The sequence below is a fragment of the Taudactylus pleione genome, unplaced genomic scaffold (assembly GCF_031769625.1).
Source record: "Taudactylus pleione unplaced genomic scaffold, aTauple2 ptg000810l, whole genome shotgun sequence".
NCBI classification, from domain to species: domain Eukaryota; kingdom Metazoa; phylum Chordata; class Amphibia; order Anura; family Myobatrachidae; genus Taudactylus; species Taudactylus pleione.
In genome coordinates, this window is record NW_028285212.1 from 2,147,156 (window position 1) to 2,170,257 (window position 23,102).

General features: G+C 39.7%; 1 protein-coding gene across 1 annotated transcript in view; it reads right to left on the minus strand.

Moving 5' to 3' along the window:
- The window catches only part of IGF2 (insulin like growth factor 2), a 49,614-nt gene extending 34,873 nt beyond the window's left edge, over window positions 1–14,741 (minus strand). Inside the window, exon 1 of the mRNA XM_088458143.1 lies at window positions 14,682–14,741. Coding sequence (XP_088314269.1) covers window positions 14,682–14,741 — 60 coding nt within the window. The remainder of the gene's footprint in view (window positions 1–14,681) is intronic.
- Between the last annotated feature and the right edge of the window lie 8,361 nt (window positions 14,742–23,102).

Sequence of the window (23,102 nt, forward strand, 5' to 3'; positions counted from 1 at the left end):
TTGCACGCTCGTATATGCTGTGAAGGGTGACCCACAGCTATATGAGCGTCCAGGAGGACGCTCCATTTTAATGGAGGAGGGCCCTGATTCAGAGCGAGCGCTCTGGTCAGAGCGTCCGGCTCTGAATCAGGGCCCATGTCCCTTGCTGTGCAACCCAAAGAATTACGGCATCACACATTAGTGGTGGTTGCGTCGCAGTTGACTGCTGATGAAGTTCACTGCAAATCGAATTATCAAGTACCCGGGCTCCCTTCTTCACTAATAAAGTGGTCAGGATACCGGAAGTTGGTCTACTCTACCGGGAGTCAGGAAGAACTCACCAAATTTCAGGAGTCTCCCAGAGTAGGCAAGTAACAGGCCTATTTATTGAATGATTTCAATGCCGACTGGTAACTATAGGTTAAAGAGAAGTAAAATACGAGAGTGAGCAGGCAGTGAATGGGTCAAGAACTTGTTTCAGTGCTTCATTGCACCCAGCTGGGGAGGAGGATAAAATCACAGCCCATTCATTAATGCGTTTATTAAAATTATAGTGCTTGGTCATTTACAGCTCAGTGACAATTAGTGTGACGGAGGTGGAAAGAAAACACACTAATTAGTGCAGTAATGCAGATGACGGCAGCAAGAGTAAAATCACTGACGTCAAGAAATCTCCCTTAATTATACATACATTAGTCACATAATGTAATTATAAATGTAATAAAAGAACAGAAGTGCTCTTGATCATTAAGGGAAGCACTGAGAAATCAGCGACTTCCTGGTTCCCAGCATATAGATGCTCATACACTATTGCTACAGTTGCGCCAAACAGCTCTTTTCAGCGCGCCAGGTCCCTTGCGCCCGATCGAAGGGGCGCCGGGCACCGAGTGCGGATAGGGTGGGACTTAGGCTTAGGCACCCCCCCGGGAGGTTAGGTTTAGGCTGAGGAAGGGGCGGTTAGCGTTAGGCACCCCCAGGGGGGACTTAGGTTTAGGCACCCCCCTGGGGGACTTAGATTTAGGTGGCGGGGAAGGGGGGGTTAGGTTTAGGCACTTAGAGGGGGGATTAGGGTTAGGCACTGGGTGGAAGGTTAGGGTTAGGCACCCCTAAGGGAGGGTTAGGGGTAGAAATAGGTTAGTTAGTACTTACCTTAAGACGATCAGGATTTCCTCCTCTCCCGGGATGCCGCTGTCGGGATTCCAACCGCCAGGCATGGGTCCGGCGGTAAATCATACCGATTCCATATCTACATATCCATCCACCACTAACTGCATCATGACTTTGGTCTGTCTCAGAGCCATGTGCTGCATACATGAAATCGTTACTATGATTCAGGCTTATGTTGCATGCCTAAAATATTACTGCATCAAAGATAACTATCATAATTTTACCTGCTATTTCTTCATATCTTTATATAATCTGTGTTTTAGTTCGGATCCTAAAATATTTTAAGAGTACAGATGCTTATTCCCTGAGTCTCATTAATCAATAATAGTTGGACCTTTAATCCCTGGAATGGTAGCATTAAGTAGTTACATGTATGTCAGTTCCTGCAGTGTCATTTTGTCTGTAATAAGTGATCACATTCCCCTTTCTGTACACGCACCACATACAAAAAGCGACAGGCTGTTTTTTGGGGTTGTTTTCAGAATTTGTGTCAACCCCATTTATAGGGAATTCTGTACCTGTAGACTCTAGATTTTGGGATTATATGCTGCCCATAGCAACCAATCAGATTCTACTTAGCATTTATTTAGCACCTTCAAGAAGATAATAGCTAGAATCTGATTGGTTGCTATGGGCGACATCGCCACTTCTAAAAACCTGCACTTTACTAAATATACCCCCTTGTGTGACTAGCAGAGATCTCATCTGACCATCCAAAGACACTCCTATGTAAAACTGTGGAGAGCCTCCATTGCAGTCAGATACCCATAAAGAATGTTATCATAGGCTAAGGGTTATTATTATTATTCTCCTTTATTTATATGGCGCCACAAGTGTTCCGCAGCGCCTTACAAAGTACATAAACATATAATTTGCCAAGTGACTTTCAGTACAATATAGGACAAGGACATGGATAATATACATTGCTACATTAGTGACCTTAACACCTAGATATGCAGCAGAGAATAAGCAACCAAGTGATAGGTGCCCTGGTGGGGGGTAAGAAGTAGATGAAAGTAAAGTAAGGAGAAGCACAAGAGGGTAGAGGCCCTGCTCGTAAGAGTGGGTAGATCCAAGGAGCTATGAACTCCTGTAGTCAGGTGTACAGAAGAGACAATTATTCACAACTGTTCCAGGAAATATTTGAGCCATTTCTCTGCAAACATTTGCGTGTTTCGATGATGCAATTTATATTGGTGTTCTCGGTCCTAACCCAACCACACCATCCTGCAGAATGAATAGATCCTCATCGTCCCAGCTCTACTCACAGATGGTGAATTCCAACCATTTACAAATACAGTGCATAATGGCGTTCCACAGACTAAGGGGGAGATGTACCAAGCTCTGGAAAGTGATCAATTGGAAAGTGATAAACTACCAGCCACTCAGCTCCTAACTGTCATGTTACATGCTGTGTTTGGGAGCTGATTGGTTGGTTGTTTATCACTCTCCAAACTATCACTTTCCAGAGCTTAGTACATTTGCCCCTAAGGGTGGGATGTACTTACACTGAAATGTGGTCAAACCTCAGAAAACTGTCATTTTTCGAGGTTTGACCACATTCTTTAAATGCTTCCGATAGGATGGCATTGCCTAATAGAAGCCTATGGGCTTCTTTCCGGATCATTCCCCGAGACGAATAGGATCACTCCCAGTGTCTTCCATGGCTCACGCATGCGCTGGCTGACGGCAGCGCATTCGCAGAAGGACTCTTGGGTCAACACAAAGGGCAACTCTTATTGCAAGTGCTCTCCTTTGCGGCCTTAAAAACTACTGCCCTCAAAACGACATGCATACGCTGTTAATAAGTGCTGCTATGCATGCTGTAAGTGGCGTGATGTGTCGTAATTAAAAATGCGATGCATGATAAATCTCGCCCTAACAAAGCAATAGCGGATCTCTAAGATTATATCGGGGGAACATCACACTTCTGTAGTTACACTGCAAGACTGTATTCACGTGAAAATTTGCAAATTTGCTTATTTCAACTTAGGCGGTAGCAACTTTTTCCTAACTTCCAACATGTTAACATAGTAACTGTGATGTATATATTCTGGGAGTGAAAGTATGATCTACTGGAAATGAGTGCCTAAGGCAATTATTCTGCTTTCATTTATACACAACTCACTGGAAAAAAAACCCGTTAAAGAGGGTCTGTCATCAACTGTTTAGACCACACTGATTACTTTAACCAATCAAATACAGTAGGCCCCTGATTATCAGGGGGAGAATGAGGGGAGAGGTTGCTTGGATAATCAAAATTACAGTTAATCCGAAAATACATGTACATTACCTACTATAATGTTAATGCGGACATTGTTCCCTTTGTGGGGCCAAAGTGGACAGTCTAGAGCTACTGTACAGTATGTATCGGTTTTTCTGATAGAAAATTAATGATACATATATCAAAGCGTGCAGAGAGATAAAGTACCAACCAATCAGCTCCTGTCATTTTTCAAACACAGGCTGTAAAATGGCATTTAAATGCTGATTGTTTGGTATTTTATCTCTCTCCAAGCTTTGATACATCTACCCCTAAGTTACATACTGTACAATTAGAACATACTAATAATTGTCTATACACTGCTCCAAAGATCATCTGTATTTTACTTACTGAAATTCCTGCTGAATCTGTAAATATATCAAATATTTTCTAGTGAATTAAGTTTCAATTTGAACATTTCCATTCCTTGACAGATATTATGATGTTTGAATTAGTATGTACTTTTGTTTACGAGATGGGGCAATTTTCTTTTCAACTTTTAATGTTATAGGGTCAGGGTGGATACATTCAAATTAACGTTTTCATCAAAGCAGAGAGAAGTGACAGAGCTGCCATATTTACCCTCCAATTGAGACAGACAATAGATAGCGATACCAACAGGACCACCAACAGTATCCATATTTTCTATTGTTTCCAAAATAAAATCAATACTCAAATCAATAGCCATTGAATGTGGCTTTTAACCTTGCATAAGACATTCAAAGACTCTCATAGGGAGTAACAAGAAGATCAAACAAATGGAGGTGCTTGCAAAGCTGTAAACATTTCTCATAGTGGCATACTTACAGACTTTGTATAAGTGCTTTCCGGGAGCAGCCCGGAGAGCTGCTGCTGCAGGCCGGTTCAGGGGGCGGGGCCAGACTGTTGCTATAATTAGGCACCGCCCCTTTCCCAAATTGCATAGTTTAGCCCTGCCCCCTCTTTGCGGACCCGCAAATTCCCCAGTAAATCTCCCCATCCTGCTTGCTTCACTAGGAAGTGGGCAGGATGCGAAAGATCTGCCTACACTTCTGGGGGTGCGGGGGGGCTACCCAAAAAATCGTGAACCTCCTGCGACTTCCAGGAGTTTAGGCAACTATGCATAGAGGTAGTGAAGTATCTTGGACTTGGTACTGCAACTGTCTACAAATTGTAAAACACACCCGAGGGTTCTGAGTAGAACCAGGTCAAGGTTCTGATTCACTTTTGAGACCTGGTCTGAGTAGAGTATCCGGGTCGGATCTGTTAACGGTTCTGAACTCGGGTCTAAAGACCAAACACAGGTTTTTGGATTCAGACATTTTAGCTGTTTTTATTGATTTTTAATTGATTTATCCGAATCCAAAATCAAAATCAAAACACTTGAGGGTAGTTTTGCAAAATCAAAAGCAAAACACAAAGAAAAATCCAGATCCAAAACCAAAACATATGAAGCAAGGATTACAAAGTGCTGTTTAATCCAAAACCGATATTACACAGCACGTCTGCAACCCCGCAGGTCTATAAAGCAGTGTGTGATTTAGTATTATCTCCGCCTGCATCACAAACAGGAATAAAATACATACAACAAACCGGGTTAAAAGAAAAAAAAAGTAAAGGAACTGAGAAAACAGAGTTATTCCTTGTCAGGCTGCCAGCTGCTGCTGTGACCTCTTTAGTAATGTCACTGTGTGTATCCACCCATCTGTGCAGAGTATTACTGTTACCAAAGTGACTATAAGTCCCAGCATGTCCAGCCATTATTGCTGCAACTTGCGGTTCCACAGCTGCTGGAAAGCCACATGCTGCTGCAGGTCACCTGCTCAGAAATGGACATTTACTAAAATATAACCACTTGAACTGCAATTCGTTTACTGCAAATGCACCTATTTGTTCACCTAGGTTCCTCTATAAATGCAAACCCACATTCAGGAGACATCAGAACTGTCTTTATTACATGTGTCACATTTGTTCATTTGAATAAGGTACTTGCATGGGTAATTCTGTGCAGACCGTTAATGAAATCTCATTATTGAATGTGTGTGTAATATTAAGTGCATGAGAGCGCACATTCATCTAGTAATGCTCTGTTCCCATCAGCTTCTCCCATCAAAGGATGTAAACTTTACGACCTGCCAGAGTTGCTTCCACCTTGACGCACAAAAACATGCACTTCCTGTACAAAATGACATATCTGCTGCCATATAGGCACATGGCATCACAAAAGTGCATATGCAGCAGTGTTTTCAGCATGTGTAAACGACCCTTTAAATCTATAAAGTTTTAGGATTCAGTACAACTGCTAGCACTGTTATTACTTTCTAGAATATAGCATAGGAAAGATCTTCCCCACCCCAAATGTTCTTTATAAACATATCAGCTGTTAGCCAAGGAATAAAATATCGGATCTAAAATTGTATTGACTAAGGGCCAGATGTACTAAGCTCTGTAGAGTGATAAAGTGGAGAGAGATAAACTACCAGCCAATCAGCTCCTAACTGCCATATTTCAGGCTTTGTTTGAAAACTGACAGTTGCTGATTGGGTGGTAGTTTATCGCCATCCACTTTATCACTCTCCAGGGCTTAGTACATCTGGCCCATATGTTCTCGCGTAATTATGAACATTTCTTGCGCTTATTACCTGGTTGGGTGTAAGTATATTTTGGTGTAAGTACGTCTGACAAAAATGGGGCACATAGGCGACTAGTAGAGAACCGGATGCCTCTGCGGCTTACGTTGTTTTTACATGGGGCTTTTTAGGGCTTATATTTTCTTTTCTTTTTTCTTTTACATATAAGTGTTCAACTCAGCATGAGCTCCAGTGTCTAATATGTTTCCAATTTGCTAATTATCCGTTTTACAGCGCTTCTGACAGATTAAATTTGTATTTGTTATCCTTTCAACTAACACTACAGTCTGAAATGTGTATGAACTACATTATACGATGGATTCATGAAAACAGCTACCCCTGCTGCTTATGGATGTGAACACCACCAGCAATATACATTTGAAAAGATTTAAAATATGTAACATCTTCTAACATTACTCTCTGAAATGGGGCGCTTGTGTTTTTCATGGTAACGATACCTAGCATTCCTGGCTAATAAAAACACGCCTGTTTTATAATTGTTGCCAGCAGTTGTTTCTTGTAAACTTGTGCACCAACCATTTATACTGAAAATACTATGAATCCCTTCCCAGCACACAGTCTGGCTGCTATCAGCTGAAAACCTTCTACATCATCTTTGTTTGGCCACAATTTTACATCCGAGCAGGCCTGGCTCTATAACCCAAAACTTTTTCTGGATCAAATAAACCCATGTGCGTTTTGTTTCACAAATAAGAGGACGAGGGGAAAAAAAATATATTTAAAGGTGTAGAGCAAAGACATAGAGGGGGAGTTGCAACATCTGCTCACTTGCTGCTACTTCTGCATGTTAAAGGTTCCCTCATATGCCCCCTATTCCCTGTTGCTTAACAATGCAGAAGCCTTTCCAACTCCGCTCTCTCTCCTTCTCCAAACAATCGCTGCAGAGAGAAGGCAACTGGGAGAGCAAGAGGAAGAAAAACAGAATGAAACAAGCAAACAACAGACTTTTTCAGCTGGCGCTGCGCCATCACTTAGCTCTCTATTCTGGCTGCTCTCGCTTGTTTTGCCTGAATATTCTCTCCTTGGGGACACCAATATGGTGAAGGGGTGTTTTGTTTCTAAAGTAGCATTTATGATCTATATCCCCCCTCATTCCTTTCTACGTACTCTTCATTGCTCTATCCGTTCCCCCCCAAAAAGCAGAAGGACGGACTGTGCCTTCTAAAGTAACACACACAAGTAGAACCAATCTGGAATTATTCATTTAGAAGTCAGTTGCTACAACTTAACCCTCTCGGTTCTCAGACAGACTGGAGTAACACTGTAAGTATAGGTTGTAGTTCTTTGTTATGCTATTGCTGGCTTAGGCAAACTTTGGCTCCTTAGGTGTTGCATAATTATGAGTTCCACCAAGACCTGTTAGCCTTAAGCTGGAAGGGCCTGCTTGTACTTGTAGTGCCACAACAACTTAAGATACACGTGTTGGCCTTGCATTATTATTATTCTGAATAAAAATGATGCAAGGCAAATAATAATGTAAGACCAAAAACAAAACAGACTGATTAGAGTTTACACTTTACTGCACAAAAGTGATATAAGACTATGGGCGGGATGTACTAAGGGCAAAAATGCGGCCAAAACTACGACAATGCGTTTTTTTGTCTTGGCCACATTTTCCATATGTGACAAGCTTCGGAATGAGATACATTCTGAAGCTTGTACCCTGTTGGTAATGCCATCTTTAGATGGCGCTACCCAATAGAAGCCTAGGGACTTCTTTCCGCATTTTCCCAGCACCCGCGGCGGTGTACGTGACATACTGCACATGTGCAGAACAACTTCTGGGTCATAAACCCGGAAGTGCCTCTATTGCAAAGGATAACTCGGGCAGCACAGACGGTGTAATGGTTAGCATTACTGCCTCACAGCACTGAGGTTGTGGGTTCAATTCCCACTATGGCCCTAACTGTGTGGAGTTTGTATATTCTCCCTGTGCTTGCGTGGGTTTCCTCCGGGTGCTCCGGTTTCCTCCCACATTCCAAAAATATACTGGTAGGTTAATTGGCTCCCTACAAAATTAACCCTAGAGTGTATGTGTGCGTGTACATGTGGTAGGAAATATAGATTGTAAGCTCTTCTGGGGCAGGGACCAATGTGAATGGCCAAATATTCTCTGTAAAGCGCTGCGGAATATGTGTACGCTATTTAAATAACTGGTAATAAATAAATAATAACTAAATAACTCTTATCGCGACAGCTGTCCTTTGCCAATTAGAATTGCAATACTAAGTACATACAGATTCTGTGGCTGGCTGACTTCAAGCCATTAATTTCACCTGTTATATATATATATATATATATATATATATATATAATCTCAGTCTTTTGTTGTGATGTAATAAAGGTCACATGCTATATCTGTGACATAATTGCCTAATGTGTTACTATACTAATCCCTTTGGTGTGCTGCTCTGGAACAGAACAGGCCTGGGCTCCTCAATTTAAAAGGTGGTATGTGCTGTTCTAGAAGACATAGAACTCCCAGTGATTACTAATGAATTTCCCCTCCAATGACATATATCCATTACAACTCTCTGTAGATACCAAAGAAAATAAAGTTATCCTGACCAATTTGAAGTCTGCAATATGTTTACTACAAGTTAGATAATGGCTCAGACACACATATTTTCTCATTAATCGGAAAAGACATTGGGCAACCGGCTATGCTATCCTGGTAGGACTGGCCTGAGAAGCAGAGTTGGTTACTTTTGCCAAGTACATTTATCACAGGCTCACATCTTACACAAAATAAATAAGGAGATTAGTATTTTTTTCAACCTCTATGCTAAAGCAACCCATGTATGACTTCAGAAAACAGTTTATCACATGGCAGTACATGGCATCTCAGCACAGTATACAATGCTATGTATACTGTACTGTACATGCATTTTTGGAATCTAATTTTAGGTAATTAAATACATAACAATGGCCAAATTACATTTTCTTTAGTTACAATTACTAGGTAAATAAAAAGCAGCACATCTTCTAGATAATCTATAAAAAGGTGCTATAAAGAAATTGACATCAAATTAATATCCTAATGCAGTAACTTCCAAACTGGGTGCCGTGGGTTGGTGGTCCAGTTCCAAATCAAATTATTTATGGTTAATGTGATACGCAAAACCAGTGCTGGTGGCTGGCAATCATATAATATGTGGACAAACAGAAGCGTAACCCTATCCACCACCCCATAACTAAACCTAAGGATGACAGGTAAGCACAATTTACTTAGTCATTTTTGCTGAGTTTCTCAATAAGAGACTTTTGGCCTAAAGGTCGGGGGCTTGACTCAAAAAAAAGTTTGGGAACCATTGTCCTTATGTACAAAAATATGTGTTTAATAAGCCAGTAATTGTTTTCTTTAGTGCTATTAATTTCCAGTAAGATATCTATAAATAGCATTAATGCCCAATAATACGCCCATTAGTAGTAATGGACAATATGACTTCCATCAATAATGTGCAGCAAAATGCCCAACATAAGTAATGTACAATAATATGCCTATTAGTAATGTCCAAGAATATTACCATAGGTACAATATAATGTCCAGTAATATACATATCACAATCAGTAATGTCCAGTAATATACATATCACAATCAGTAATGTCCAGTAATATACATATCACAATCAGTAATGTTCAGTAATATACATATCACAATCAGTAATGTTCAGTAAGATACATATCACAATCAGTAATGTTCAGTAAGATACATATCACAATCAGTAATGTTCAGTAAGATACATATCACAATCAGTAATGTTCAGTAAGATACATATCACAATCAGTAATATTCAGGAATATACATATTGGAATCAGTAATGTTCAGTAAGATACATATTGGAATCAGTAATGTTCAGTAATATACATATCACAATCAGTAATGTTCAGTAAGATACATATCACAATCAGTAATGTTCAGTAAGATACATATCACAATCAGTAATGTTCAGTAAGATACATATCACAATCAGTAATGTTCAGTAATATACATATTGGAATCAGTAATGTTCAGTAATATACATATTGGAATCAGTAATGTTCAGTAAGATACATATTGGAATCAGTAATGTTCAGTAATATACATATCACAATCAGTAATGTTCAGTAATATACATATCACAATCAGTAATGTTCAGTAATATACATATCACAATCAGTAATGTTCAGTAATATACATATTGGAATCAGTAATGTTCAGTAAGATACATATTGGAATCAGTAATGTTCAGTAAGATACATATCACAATCAGTAATGTTCAGTAAGATACATATCACAATCAGTAATGTTCAGTAATATACATATCACAATCAGTAATGTTCAGTAAGACACATATCACAATCAGTAATGTCCAGTAAGATACATATCACAATCAGTAATGTTCAGTAAGACACATATTGGAATCAGTAATGTTCAGTAATATACATATTGGAATCAGTAATGTTCAGTAAGATACATATTGGAATCAGTAATGTTCAGTAAGATACATATTGGAATCAGTAATGTCCAGTAAGATACATATCACAATCAGTAATGTTCAGTAATATACATATCACAATCAGTAATGTTCAGTAATATACATATTGGAATCAGTAATGTTCAGTAATATACATATTGGAATCAGTAATGTTCAGTAAGATACATATTGGAATCAGTAATGTTCAGTAAGATACATATTGGAATCAGTAATGTTCAGTAAGATACATATTGGAATCAGTAATGTTCAGTAAGATACATATTGGAATCAGTAATGTTCAGTAAGATACATATTGGAATCAGTAATGTTCAGTAATATACATATTGGAATCAGTAATGTTCAGTAATATACATATTGGAATCAGTAATGTTCAGTAAGATACATATTGGAATCAGTAATGTTCAGTAATATACATATCACAATCAGTAATGTTCAGTAATATACATATCACAATCAGTAATGTTCAGTAATATACATATCACAATCAGTAATGTTCAGTAATATACATATTGGAATCAGTAATGTTCAGTAAGATACATATTGGAATCAGTAATGTTCAGTAAGATACATATCACAATCAGTAATGTTCAGTAAGATACATATCACAATCAGTAATGTTCAGTAATATACATATCACAATCAGTAATGTTCAGTAATATACATATTGGAATCAGTAATGTTCAGTAATATACATATTGGAATCAGTAATGTTCAGTAAGATACATATTGGAATCAGTAATGTTCAGTAATATACATATTGGAATCAGTAATGTTCAGTAAGATACATATTGGAATCAGTAATGTTCAGTAAGATACATATTGGAATAGCTATTAGATATAGGTTAGCTTTGTCTGTGGGTGACAGGTGAATCTTCACAGTTAATGCTTATATTCTCTATATTCCTATACATAGGAGAACCTGAAGAAGCTACACTGACTGGCCTAGGTATTGCATTTTATTCAATAAGTAGTCTAAAACATCCTAGAATATAACATATGCACATACCTTATACATAATAATACGTTTTAAGTGCCAGGTTATTAAGCATAGCAATCTGGCGTGATTGCTATGGTGGGGACATACTGAAATCACCTTGTGATTGGCATTATCATGTAGTTACATACAGTGCATGTATAAATTCTAATCTAAAGGAGTGGTCCTGCATTTATACTGGGGGCTTGATTCAGAGGTGGATACTAACTGAACGCAATGCTGACGTTGATGGAGTTGAGGGATTATTTGGTACTGGGCATGTGCGAAAACTTCTGAAAGCCCCAACGGCACATGCGTTCCACCAAGTGAACGCTGTTGCATACGGGATCGCTAGCATTAGGAACAGGGAGGCAAAACCATGGGCATTCCTGGATGGTGTCTGGGAGGTGGCCTCAAGTGAAAGCAAAAAAAGGCAGTATCATGGGTGTTATGGGAGTGTTGTGGGCCTTGTCCGTGCAACGGCAGGTGTACAGCCGCAGCCATAGAGGCCATGTTTAGCCGGAGTTCAGAAAGAGACTCTGAACCTGCCATAGGCTGGTGCAAGTGTTGATGGTGACCGCGATGATGTGCCGATGGTGTGTTGTTGCGTCTGATGGCATTGAAAGTGTGCGACTATGGGTTTGCTCATTCGGCACACTCTAGTACATGAGGGGAAGGCTGAAATCAGTATTTGCATTATATTGGTGCTGCATGTATATAAAACGTTGCAACTGTGGCTACAGCAACGTCTACCTCTGAATCAGGCCCTGAGTGTGTAGTGACACTCTGGGCTTGAACTCTCAGGACACAGGTTAGAGCAGGAGAGAACACTATATGGTACTATCACTGAACAACATAGGGAAAGATATGATGTCATTTCTGAGCCAAGTAGTGATCATATAGCCCGCTGCTGCTAAGTAATTAACATTCAGCTCATAGTTCTAGGTAGAAATAACAACATTTCCTACAGACTGCTCTATAGAAAAATATTCTGCCTATAATGTGATTATAGACAAACTAAATGTAAATTATGGTAAGGTTCTAAATAGGAATAGACAACATTTGACTGGCCGGCTGTTGTAGTACTGCATGTCCCAGAATGTCTTGTTAGCCAGAAGCTATCAAGAGCCGGACATGGAATGCAGACTACAGGAATCATGTAGTTGTATCTTGGTTTTTGCAATCCAAAATGTCATTATTTCTCAGCTCATCCTAAGATATTGTATGTATAGTCCCTAAAGAAAGAAGACCACCTACTAACTCAAGGAAAACAGAAGATGTGAGGTTGAAATAACTCCCTGGTTTGTATTTTCAAACATTCCCCATAAATCATAGAACAATGATTTATATGTACACTAGCTTACTGTTTAACCCCTCTGCTGTTAGCAGCATAGGAGCGTGTCCTGCAATCATTGGCAGGCCATGGGTTAAACAGCTGCAGGGAATAACCCATAGACAGATCTGTGCCATGTGTTCAGTGTCTGTGTGGGAAGAGCTCCCTACTAGGAATCTTGAGTCAGCAGTTAGCAGGTTCTGTGCCTGCATGTTCTATCTGTAACACTCACACTGTAACAAGCATGCTCTGTGAGACACGTCATAAGGGCTCACAATCCTTATACAAAGCATCACTTCAAAGGGCAGCGAAAACAAGAGTTTTCCTAGAAATGAATTAGCCAAGGGGCCCAGAATACACACAGACTCTCAGATCAGCTGCAGTTCACGTCACACATAGCCTCAGGGATGTATACAGAGCGAGCAGTAGTTAATTTACAGGGAAAGAGGTGGGGTACATAAATTTACTAATTATATATATATATATATATATATATATATACACACACCACAAGTCACTGTACCGATCATACTTGCAAACCTACTACGAATTAGTACTTCAGGAATTATATTTATTGAATGTAACCAGGAACAACAGGTTTATTTTGCAAATACTTGTTCTGTGAAATGCACAATTTTTCTCACAGGGAAATTAAATATATATATATATATATATATATATATATATATATATATACACACACACACTACAGTAATTATAATTAATGGTTATATATGACACATCTTTTGTTAGTAGAGTTAACTGCAAGATAGTGTTTATATAAATTTGTTAGATTTAATATTGAAAGTTTAATTGCTCAGTTCATCAGTTACCATAACTCAGATTTCATCTTAGATACCTGTTACTCTGATGCCCTCTAGTGGACAGTACAAGGTATAATATACAGCTACAGTAGATACTAATTGCATATTTTTCTTTTCTCAACTTTTTTTTTCCCCTCACCCCAAGTTTCCTGACACAGATGCTTACACCTTTTCTGGGGGTTTCTATTCATCTCTAGTAATCCCCTAATCATTCTCAGACAGAGATAGAGCAACACCTGGCATAGCAAACAATCATTGTCAGCATCTAGTGTAGGTAGTCATTAATTGCACCGCTAATTAACGAGTACCAAAGGGATACACAAAACAACATCCTTATGCTCTGTCCCTATAGCTCCTCTCCTCACCCTGATGGTGTCAGCAGCAATCATCCAACTTCAAGTATTCTGCAGCTGTTGAAGAACTACAAGTCCCAGCGTAACCCCAACTAGCATAACATGCTTGGACAAGGCCCTAGAGAGCCCAGGTACCCTTAGCGCAAAACAGCCCCAAGCAATGCCAGGCAGCTATTGCAAGATAGTACCAGCAGCCACAAAGGGGTTAACACCATAATAGTAGAATGAGGATAAATGACAGAGATGACGTCAGTGCGATGAATTTGTGACGCAAACCTGAAGCACGCAATTACCAATGCTAATAACTACTCATCAGCTATTTATTGCGCCCTGTTACCCTGACTGTGACATCACTGCTGCAGTGTGTGACGTAACGGCAGCTGTACTAGTGCGTTTTCAACGCAGTCGTAAGTGAACGGGGAGTAATCGTATCTTCTTTGCGATTTCCCTGTCGCAGCGACTGACACTTCCTGGCACGGGAGGAAAAAACAGAAATCAATTTGCTTAAATCTGTCATGTTGGGTAATAAATCCCAGCCACTTGAACCTCCTGAGCTGCTGGGGGACCTGCATTGTAATAATCACTTATAGTAAATCATTTTAAAGAGCAATCACAAAATACTCCCAACTTTAGTTCTTCTCGATTTTGTCCCCAAACCCCGGAGAGAGCCCCATGGGTTACCTGTAGCCTCCTGCAGGACGCCTCTCCTGGGACCGCGCTTCTGCATCTTAGTTGCTCCATTTCTTTGCTGAGTTTTATTTTCTTTCTTTGTAGATTACTTAGCAGCTCCGGTGTGATGAGGTGTCAGAGCTGTCTCTTACTGGTGCATTAATGGCATGAAATGCTAGTTATTGTCTTCTTCTTATTCTGTCCCAGCTGGTGCTTGCAGGTTACAGGATGGCGGACGCGGCTAGTAAAATGCATCAAAGTCGTATCTCAGCCAAGCTATAATATTCTTCTTCTTCTAGCTGCTCCAATCCTAGGGAGACAGACTGAAGAGGCTGCCTGCCCTTTCTTTTATACTCTCTGCCCCCCTTCCCCTCATCGTGTGGGCTGTTCCTGCTGCTTCCACACCCCTTTCCCCCCACCCCAAAAAAAAAAAGAAGTGAAAGTGTTTGAACAAAAAGCCTAGAAATCGCCTCGCAGTTACTGTTCCTTTGTCATTCACAAATTTACTTGAGAGCGGTGACACAACAGTACCACTAAATTCCTTCCTGCAGGGTCATTTCCATACCTGCCTGTAATATATATATATATATTTATATATGTATGTGAGTCTATATACAGCATATATATACACACACACACACACACATATATATATATATATATATATATATATATATGTGTGTGTGTGTGTATATAGAATTTCCTTCCTGCAGGGTCATTTCCATATATGTCTGCGATATAGATACATATATGTGTGTGTATATATATATGTATATATACATTTATATATATATATATATATATATACATACATACATGTGTGCATATATAGGTCAGGTGTGTATATATATATATATATATATATATATATATACACACACACATGACTCTGTACAAGGAGGCAGTCCCCTGCAGAAGAAATATATATATATATATATATATATATATAAATTATATTTACTGCTTTCAATAATAGGTGAAGAAATAAGCATGAGGATAAAACTGACTATAATGCAGATCAACAGTTAATCAATATATATTTATCTTAAATAGCCATTCAGTTAATACAATTAATAATACATAAAGGGATATTGTGGAAAGCACATGCATTTAGGAATTATTACGGGATAGAGAAGATATATTAATATGACAGTTACTATTATTGTTATTAACACTAGTGTTTAGTCATTGCATATAATATGCTTATCTTAATATTAAATAACACTCACACACACACCCTATAGATAGATAGATAGATAGATAGATAGATAGATAGATAGATAGATAGATAGATAGATAGATAGATAGATAGATAGATAGATAGATTTATTTTATATTTACAGTTTTATATAATTTAGATTTGATTGTTTCTTGGTTCTAGCAAATGGTGTTCGCACTACAAGAAATCGCTGTGATTTAAATAGAAAGAAAAAAAACATGATATGGTAAGCCATGAGTAAATTCAATTATTGTTCACTTATATAGTTAGCATATATTGTAAGAAAAATCGAAGGGACAAATAAAAAATAAAATAAAAAAAAGTATTAATAATGAAAATAATCATTACAGTTGAATAATTATTTCAGAATGTATTGTCTGCACCTGAATCTTACTTAACATAAATATTTTTTTGTGAAAAAAATTCAATAAATTGCAAATATTTATGTAAAATGTTTCTTTTTAAATAAGGTTTAATTAAATTGAAAAAAAAAATATGTACAGCAGTTTTGTGTAACAGCATTAATTAATTACAATTAATTCCTTAGTAGATAATATACTGAATTTTTTTTACTTATATATTTTTAATCTGTTGTATATGATTACTATATCATTATTGTATCTTTATTTCAGGCTTCTGCAACTAACGCGTTGCAGAGTCAAAAGCAACAAGTGAGTTAACCTGCAGCGCTCTTGTAATTACTTTCCACCTGTTTGTTTACGAGACCTGCTAAAACACATAAGAGAGGGCATTCACTTACATGTCCCCAGGCTTCAGAATATTTAGACAATTTGTTAAAAAAAGAGATTTCATTGAGTTTTATCAGTTTACTTCTGGTCACAGTGCATTGAAATATGACAAACAGTAGCAAAAATAGGGGGCAAAGAGCAGCCAGAAAAAGAATATAAACGTGAGACCCTTCTAATGTAGTGGGAATTGCTGTTTAATGCTTACCAGAAATAAAATAGTTAACCATTATCATATTTTAAAATAAATAGAGCAGACTCCCTGCATAGCTCCAGTGTATTTCTCATATTTGGTAATGTGCTTTGTAGCTTCATCCAAGAAGGCTGGAGAAATTGTCAAAAGTAATTCGATAATTGAGTGCTAGTTGAACAACTTTGTTGGGTAATTTATATCACCCCATAAAACCTCATACCCATGGTAAATTTAAAAAATATATATAAAGTTTGTTTTTAAACAGCGGATATAAACACTGTTTTACTGATTCATGGAAGGGTTTCCAGCTTGTCCGATCTGCATCCGTATTTATCTGCCCTATCATTTTAAGAAGGAAAACATAAAAAAAACGCATTTGTCGGGGAAAAAAAATGGTCTAAAACCTATATGCTACTGTGCTGAATAAACCTTCCATATACATTTAATTAAATTTCTTTAGTCTAAATTGGGATTCAGTTAATATTCTTCAGTGCGACGTTGTGTAATTATCCTGATTTCCAATATAATCCAATCATTTTCCTGTGTACTATAGGTAGGCTGAGATTAATTGCCATATACCAAGGTCATTGCTACAGTAGATTTTTAGATGTAATTTACTGCACCTAAACGCTGACCCTCAGCTAGGACACGTCTATTAAACTCAGTTTCAGCAAACATGTACATATATTAATTCCATTGAATAATAAGATAAATATGCACAGAAGTGCTGATTCATGCTTAAACTGAGATTATTTCATTTATTTTAGAATTATTTCTGATTTGGTTATCCTGGATACATGATACATCTTTGATTTATTTTGTTGTCCGACTTGGTCATGTTTAAAAGAAGACAAAAGCAAATTTTCGGTAAATAGTGCAGAACTAAAATTCACTGGGCATTCATTGCCTTTTACGTCCGGCTACATATTATTGGTATGATCAAACAAATGCACCACAAGTTATTTAAAAGGATCATATTTGCATTAATTATCAGTTCTTGTGAGGAGGGGGTGAAAAATTTAAAATAGGTACGTGGAGAGGTAAATGTTAATATTATAAAGTTTCATTTAGTTTGAAAATTATCCATTTAAACAGTGCAAAACAAACACTGACTGAGTTCACATCAATTTATTGCATTTGTAGAATAAAATCTGCAGCACAGATTAATGTGTCTGATCCATGCTGTCCATATCTTTTTATTACTATTCACTTTGAAAAATAATGCATATATTGTATATTAGCAATATATACATTCTTTACCTGATTCCTCATCTATTAGTTTACCTCTTTTCATATATTTCCTTTAACAAAATAAATACAGATAATATTTTAATCCCATCTGAGCCATATAACCTATTTGTTCTTTATATTGCATTTTACGCTATTGAGAATTTTCCAATACGAATTACAGGCTTCAAGTGTGTAAGTGTATTGTAATATTATAGATAATTTATCTTACAGTTCATTTTTCCTTGTACAAAAAATATATATCTTCTATATATTTTTATGTTTATAGATAGATATTCAAACAGTTAATCCTACTCTGTAGAGTTGCAGATATGTAGGGATTTTGTGGTGATACTGTAGAAGTCTGTCAGAGATACAAGTTGGTGCGATTTATTATTATAACGTTCATGAAGAGATACAAAAAAATGGTTTGTGTTTTTCTCTGCATACTTTTTTATGTATAAGACTTTAACATTTGTATGTTGTAAGCAAATAGATATAAGGAGCAGGTGAAATCTTTGTGAACCACAAAACTACACAATAGTATATACTATTGTTCTCATGAGTCCCTCCATGTTTTACAGACACAGCAATTGGTCTGTGTATAGCTCATATATACATACAAATATAATAATAATAATAATAATAATAATAATAATAATAATATTGTTTAGGAACAAAAATCCAAATACATTTTTTCATACTGCCATTATTGCATATTGTTACAGGTAGTGCATGTTTGTACAGTTGCCACTGTATTATTGCAGTATTTTGTATTATTGCACGTCAATTGCTTCTTCATGTTTATTTTATCCCGTGCTACTGTATTTATAAATCAAATAAATTCACAAACAGAACCTCTGATTAGAGAATGTTCTGTGATGGGTTTCTGCTGAATACATCATGATCATAGGGGGGAATTCAATTCAGAGCGATGTTGAATAGCCGTGGGTGGGAGCTCCCCAAGCTAATCAATACACCGCGCTGTTTGGACGGGCAAATGATTTCTTCTCGCACCCCCCTGGGGATGCGAGGAGAAATCCAACAAAAGTGCAGGGCGCACAGCTGTTTTAATGCTTAGCGCGGCGCTAACAGCCGCACGCCCGGCTCTTTAGTCAGATAATGCAGGTTCTCGCGCCTTAACACCCTTGTTAAGTCACGATAACCAGCATTCTCCGACATAACAGCGCACTGATTTGAATAGCTCCGGGAGCTCCCTCCCGGCCCTACTCAATTTGCATTGAATTGAATTCCCCTCATAGATTGTAAGCTCATTTTGGCAAGGCCATCATTATCTTCAGTTTCATATTATTGTATGTAATTTGTTTGTCATGATCCCCAGGACTTATTATTATTATTATTATTATTATTATTATTATTATTATTTTGTATTTATAACAACAATAATAATAATAATAGTTATCAAGCTATGCAAATAAAACTGATAATTTTGTCATATTTAATATAGTTGCCATAAATAACATTGAAAATGAATAATGGAAGCATTTAACAGTTCCGGTGGAAGGTGATGAATTAGCTTTGGGTCTGTTAATTGCTTACATGAGGTCATTTTGATTTGACATGATGTTGGAGAAATCTGCACGGCCAGCTTCACATTTTGGATCATGTCAGGGCTTACCCCATGTCTACTTGTGCTCTGTGCAAAAAAAATTGCAGTGCCCCCCTCCCCCCCACAAACACACATACACACAGGAAAAAAAACACACTTTGCCCCCCACTTGAGAAAAAACCCACATTGGCCCCTGTAGGAAACAAAAAAAACACATTGGCCCCCCCGCAGGAAACAAAAACACACACATTGGTCCCTGCAGGGAAAAAGACACATTGTACCCTGCAGGAGAAAAAAAACACACATTGGCCCCTACAGGAAAAAAGAAACACACAATGACCCCCACATGGAAAAAATAAAATATTGTGCGCGACACACACTGGCGTAACTGCAGCCAGTGTGTGTCGCTTGGGGGCATGGAGGCTTGTGGGGCAAGGTGGATTGGGGGCTAAAGATTCCATGCGGAATAGCCGTCCGTATTGGAATCTGCTGAAAATGGCCGTCCAAAAATGGCGGCCGCCTAGGAGGAGACAGGTGCTAGAGGTCCTACTGGACCTCTAGCATCTGTTAGGCAAGCGCATAGCACTGTGAACGCTGGTGTTGCCGGGAGAAGATGCAGAAAGCTGCATCTTCTCCTGTAAAACCTCTGGCAATGAGCATAGAACCCCTGGCAACGAGCATAGAACTCCTGGCAACTAGAGTGAAACCCCTGGCAACGAGCATAGAACCCCTGGCAATGAGCGTAAAAGCCCTGGCAACGAGCATAGAAGCCCTGGCAACGAGCATAGGAGCCCTGGCAGCGAGCATAGAACCCCTGGCAACGAATATAGAACCCCTGACAACGAGCATAAAACCCCTGGCAACGAGCATAGAAGCCCTGGCAGCGAGCATAGAACCCCTGGCAACGAATATGGAACCCCTGACAACGAGCATAAAACCCCTGGCAACGAGCATGAACCCCTGGCAACGAGCATGAACCCCTGGCAACGAGCATGAATTCCCTGGCAACGAGCATGAGACCCCTGACAACAAGCATGAAACCCCTGACAACGGGCAGGTAATTTAAAAGTGTTTAGAAGCCTTACTGTGGGGCAAATATGTAAGAGGCACTTTGATAATGGTTAGGTCTAGACAACACAGCTCCAAAGGACCAGTAACGTCACACCCACGTGACCCTTCATCAAAGGAGGAGGGGCAAGGATGATAATGGGGGTCCAAAACTGTCCCCACGCAGGCTTGCTATTGCTACGCTTGCCGCGCTTCGGGCACGGTGGCTCGCTGCACTCACCACAAAAATGTATTCCCTCTCTATGCCCACGTGGATGGTAACACAGGAGCGATCTGGCCCTCCTGCAGTGGTCACGTGACTGCAACGTCACAGAGATCTTTTCTACACATAGGATCTAGTAGCAACCCTTTGGGGGTAATCAGCATTGCAGTGTGTGGCATAATGTGTAACGGCCATTACGGTGTGTGGCATAATGTGTAAGGGGCATTGCTATAACGAGGAAAAATGACAAATACTGTAAACTGTCTATGGGGGTGGGGGCACATTTTTAACTTTTGCACTGGGAGCCAACTTGCGTATCAACGGCCCTGTGTTCATTTTACCAAAATGCCATGGGGGAGGGGGGGGGCATCAGAAACTTTTTGGCAGGGGGAGAAAAATTTATAGTTACGCCACTGGCGACAAAGGAAAGAAAAAAAAACACACATTGCCCCCCACAGGAAAAAAAAACACACAGATTGGTCCATACAGGAAAAAAACAAACATTGGCCCATACAGGAAAACAATACAAACCACACACATTGGCCCATGCAGAAAAATAAAACCCACACATATTGGTCAATACAGGAAAAAAAACACACACTTTGGCCCCACTGTAAAAAAAAATAACCCCACATTCATTGATCTCACAGGACAAAAAAAAACACATTGATTACCAACACTCTAACAAAATAAAACACACAGAAGACTGACGTGAAGACAAAATTTGTTAGGGGACTTCTGAAGTTATGCAATGCCAACATACTTCACAAGAGGAACTTGCAGTCTTGTAATAGCTCCCTCCTGAGTAAGTCACTACTCTTTGCCCTCAGCCACAGCATGCAGAAGCCTCAATCATGTAAGAGGGGCAAGGGGTGGTCTGTTGTGTGCGCCTGCTGCAGTGCAGGTGTGGCGGGACACTTACCTATTGCAGCCCGTGGCTCTCACCTTCAGGCCGCCAAGGTCCTCCTACCGATGGTCCTGGTCTCCCTGGTTCGACGCAGCCGGGACGGTCTACCCTGTAAGATAAGTCGGACACGCTGAGCCTCTGGGAGGGACCTTGGTACCACAATTACGGACTAACGGACAGACTTTCTGGGGACTAGAGGATGGTCATCATTGGCACTCTTGGCCTCAGAATGGTTACACCCGCATGCCAGGCACAAGGGTGCAACCCGAACGGAAACGCCCGAGGAGGGAAAGAGGGAGAGAGGGGGGGGTGGTAGTGAGGTGATGACATGCACAACCACAATCGCAACACACAAACACAAAATGCACTCAGTGTGTATGCTCTTGTCCCCTTGATGGGCGGGTGGTCCTGGTCACAATCCCTAGCGCCGCGCGAGAGCAATACCTGTGGCCTACTGCTGTCTGAGAATATACCTGCGGCCTAGCGCTCGCACAGTGACGATACAGTGGGTACAGTGGTGCACAACAGCCTAGCTATGTACTACAATGGCCTCGGCCTAGCGCCGGATGGAGGTGGTGCAGTGAGTACAGCGATGCACAGCAGCCTAACACAGGACTACAATGGCCTCGGCCTAGCGCCGGATGGTGGTGGTACAGTGATGCACAACAGCCTAACAATATAAGCAAAAAGGGGCCTCACTGAGGTCTTACCTGATCCGCTAACCTGCGTCCTGGACTCCGTCTGCTCCGGTAGCTCCCGAACACCTCTGCCCACCGGGCCGCATGCAGGGGTTTAAATAACCTGCGGCGCGGCCTTCTGGGGTTGATGACGCGGCGGGCCCTCGTTGGCCGAGGTCCGGTCCTTGTCGGCGGCTTCGTGGGAGGAGGGGCGCTCTTCCCCAAACCTCCCACGGTCAACAGTCACTGCAGTGAACTGTGTAATGGGGTGACCTATTGTTTCATGCTACATTGTTGCTGTTTAAAGACCATGGCCCGGGCTGCGTCTGAACCACCCAGAAGATGAGCCGAACGCTGCCCGGACCAGAAGTTAGTTGCTGCCAGTCATCAGTCCTGGGCCTTGGGGACTGCCACACTACACCCCCTATCGGGTGATGCTCTTATGCGGCCGCTCCGTTCTAACTGCCCTTGAGCCGGTCCTGGTTGATGTCATTGTATGCTATTACTGTATCTTTACCATGTACAGGGCTGCATAATATGTTGGATTTTATAAAGGTTTATTATTATCATTTATTTATATAAGTGTTCCGCAGTGCCTTACAAAGTACATAAACAAATTGTTGG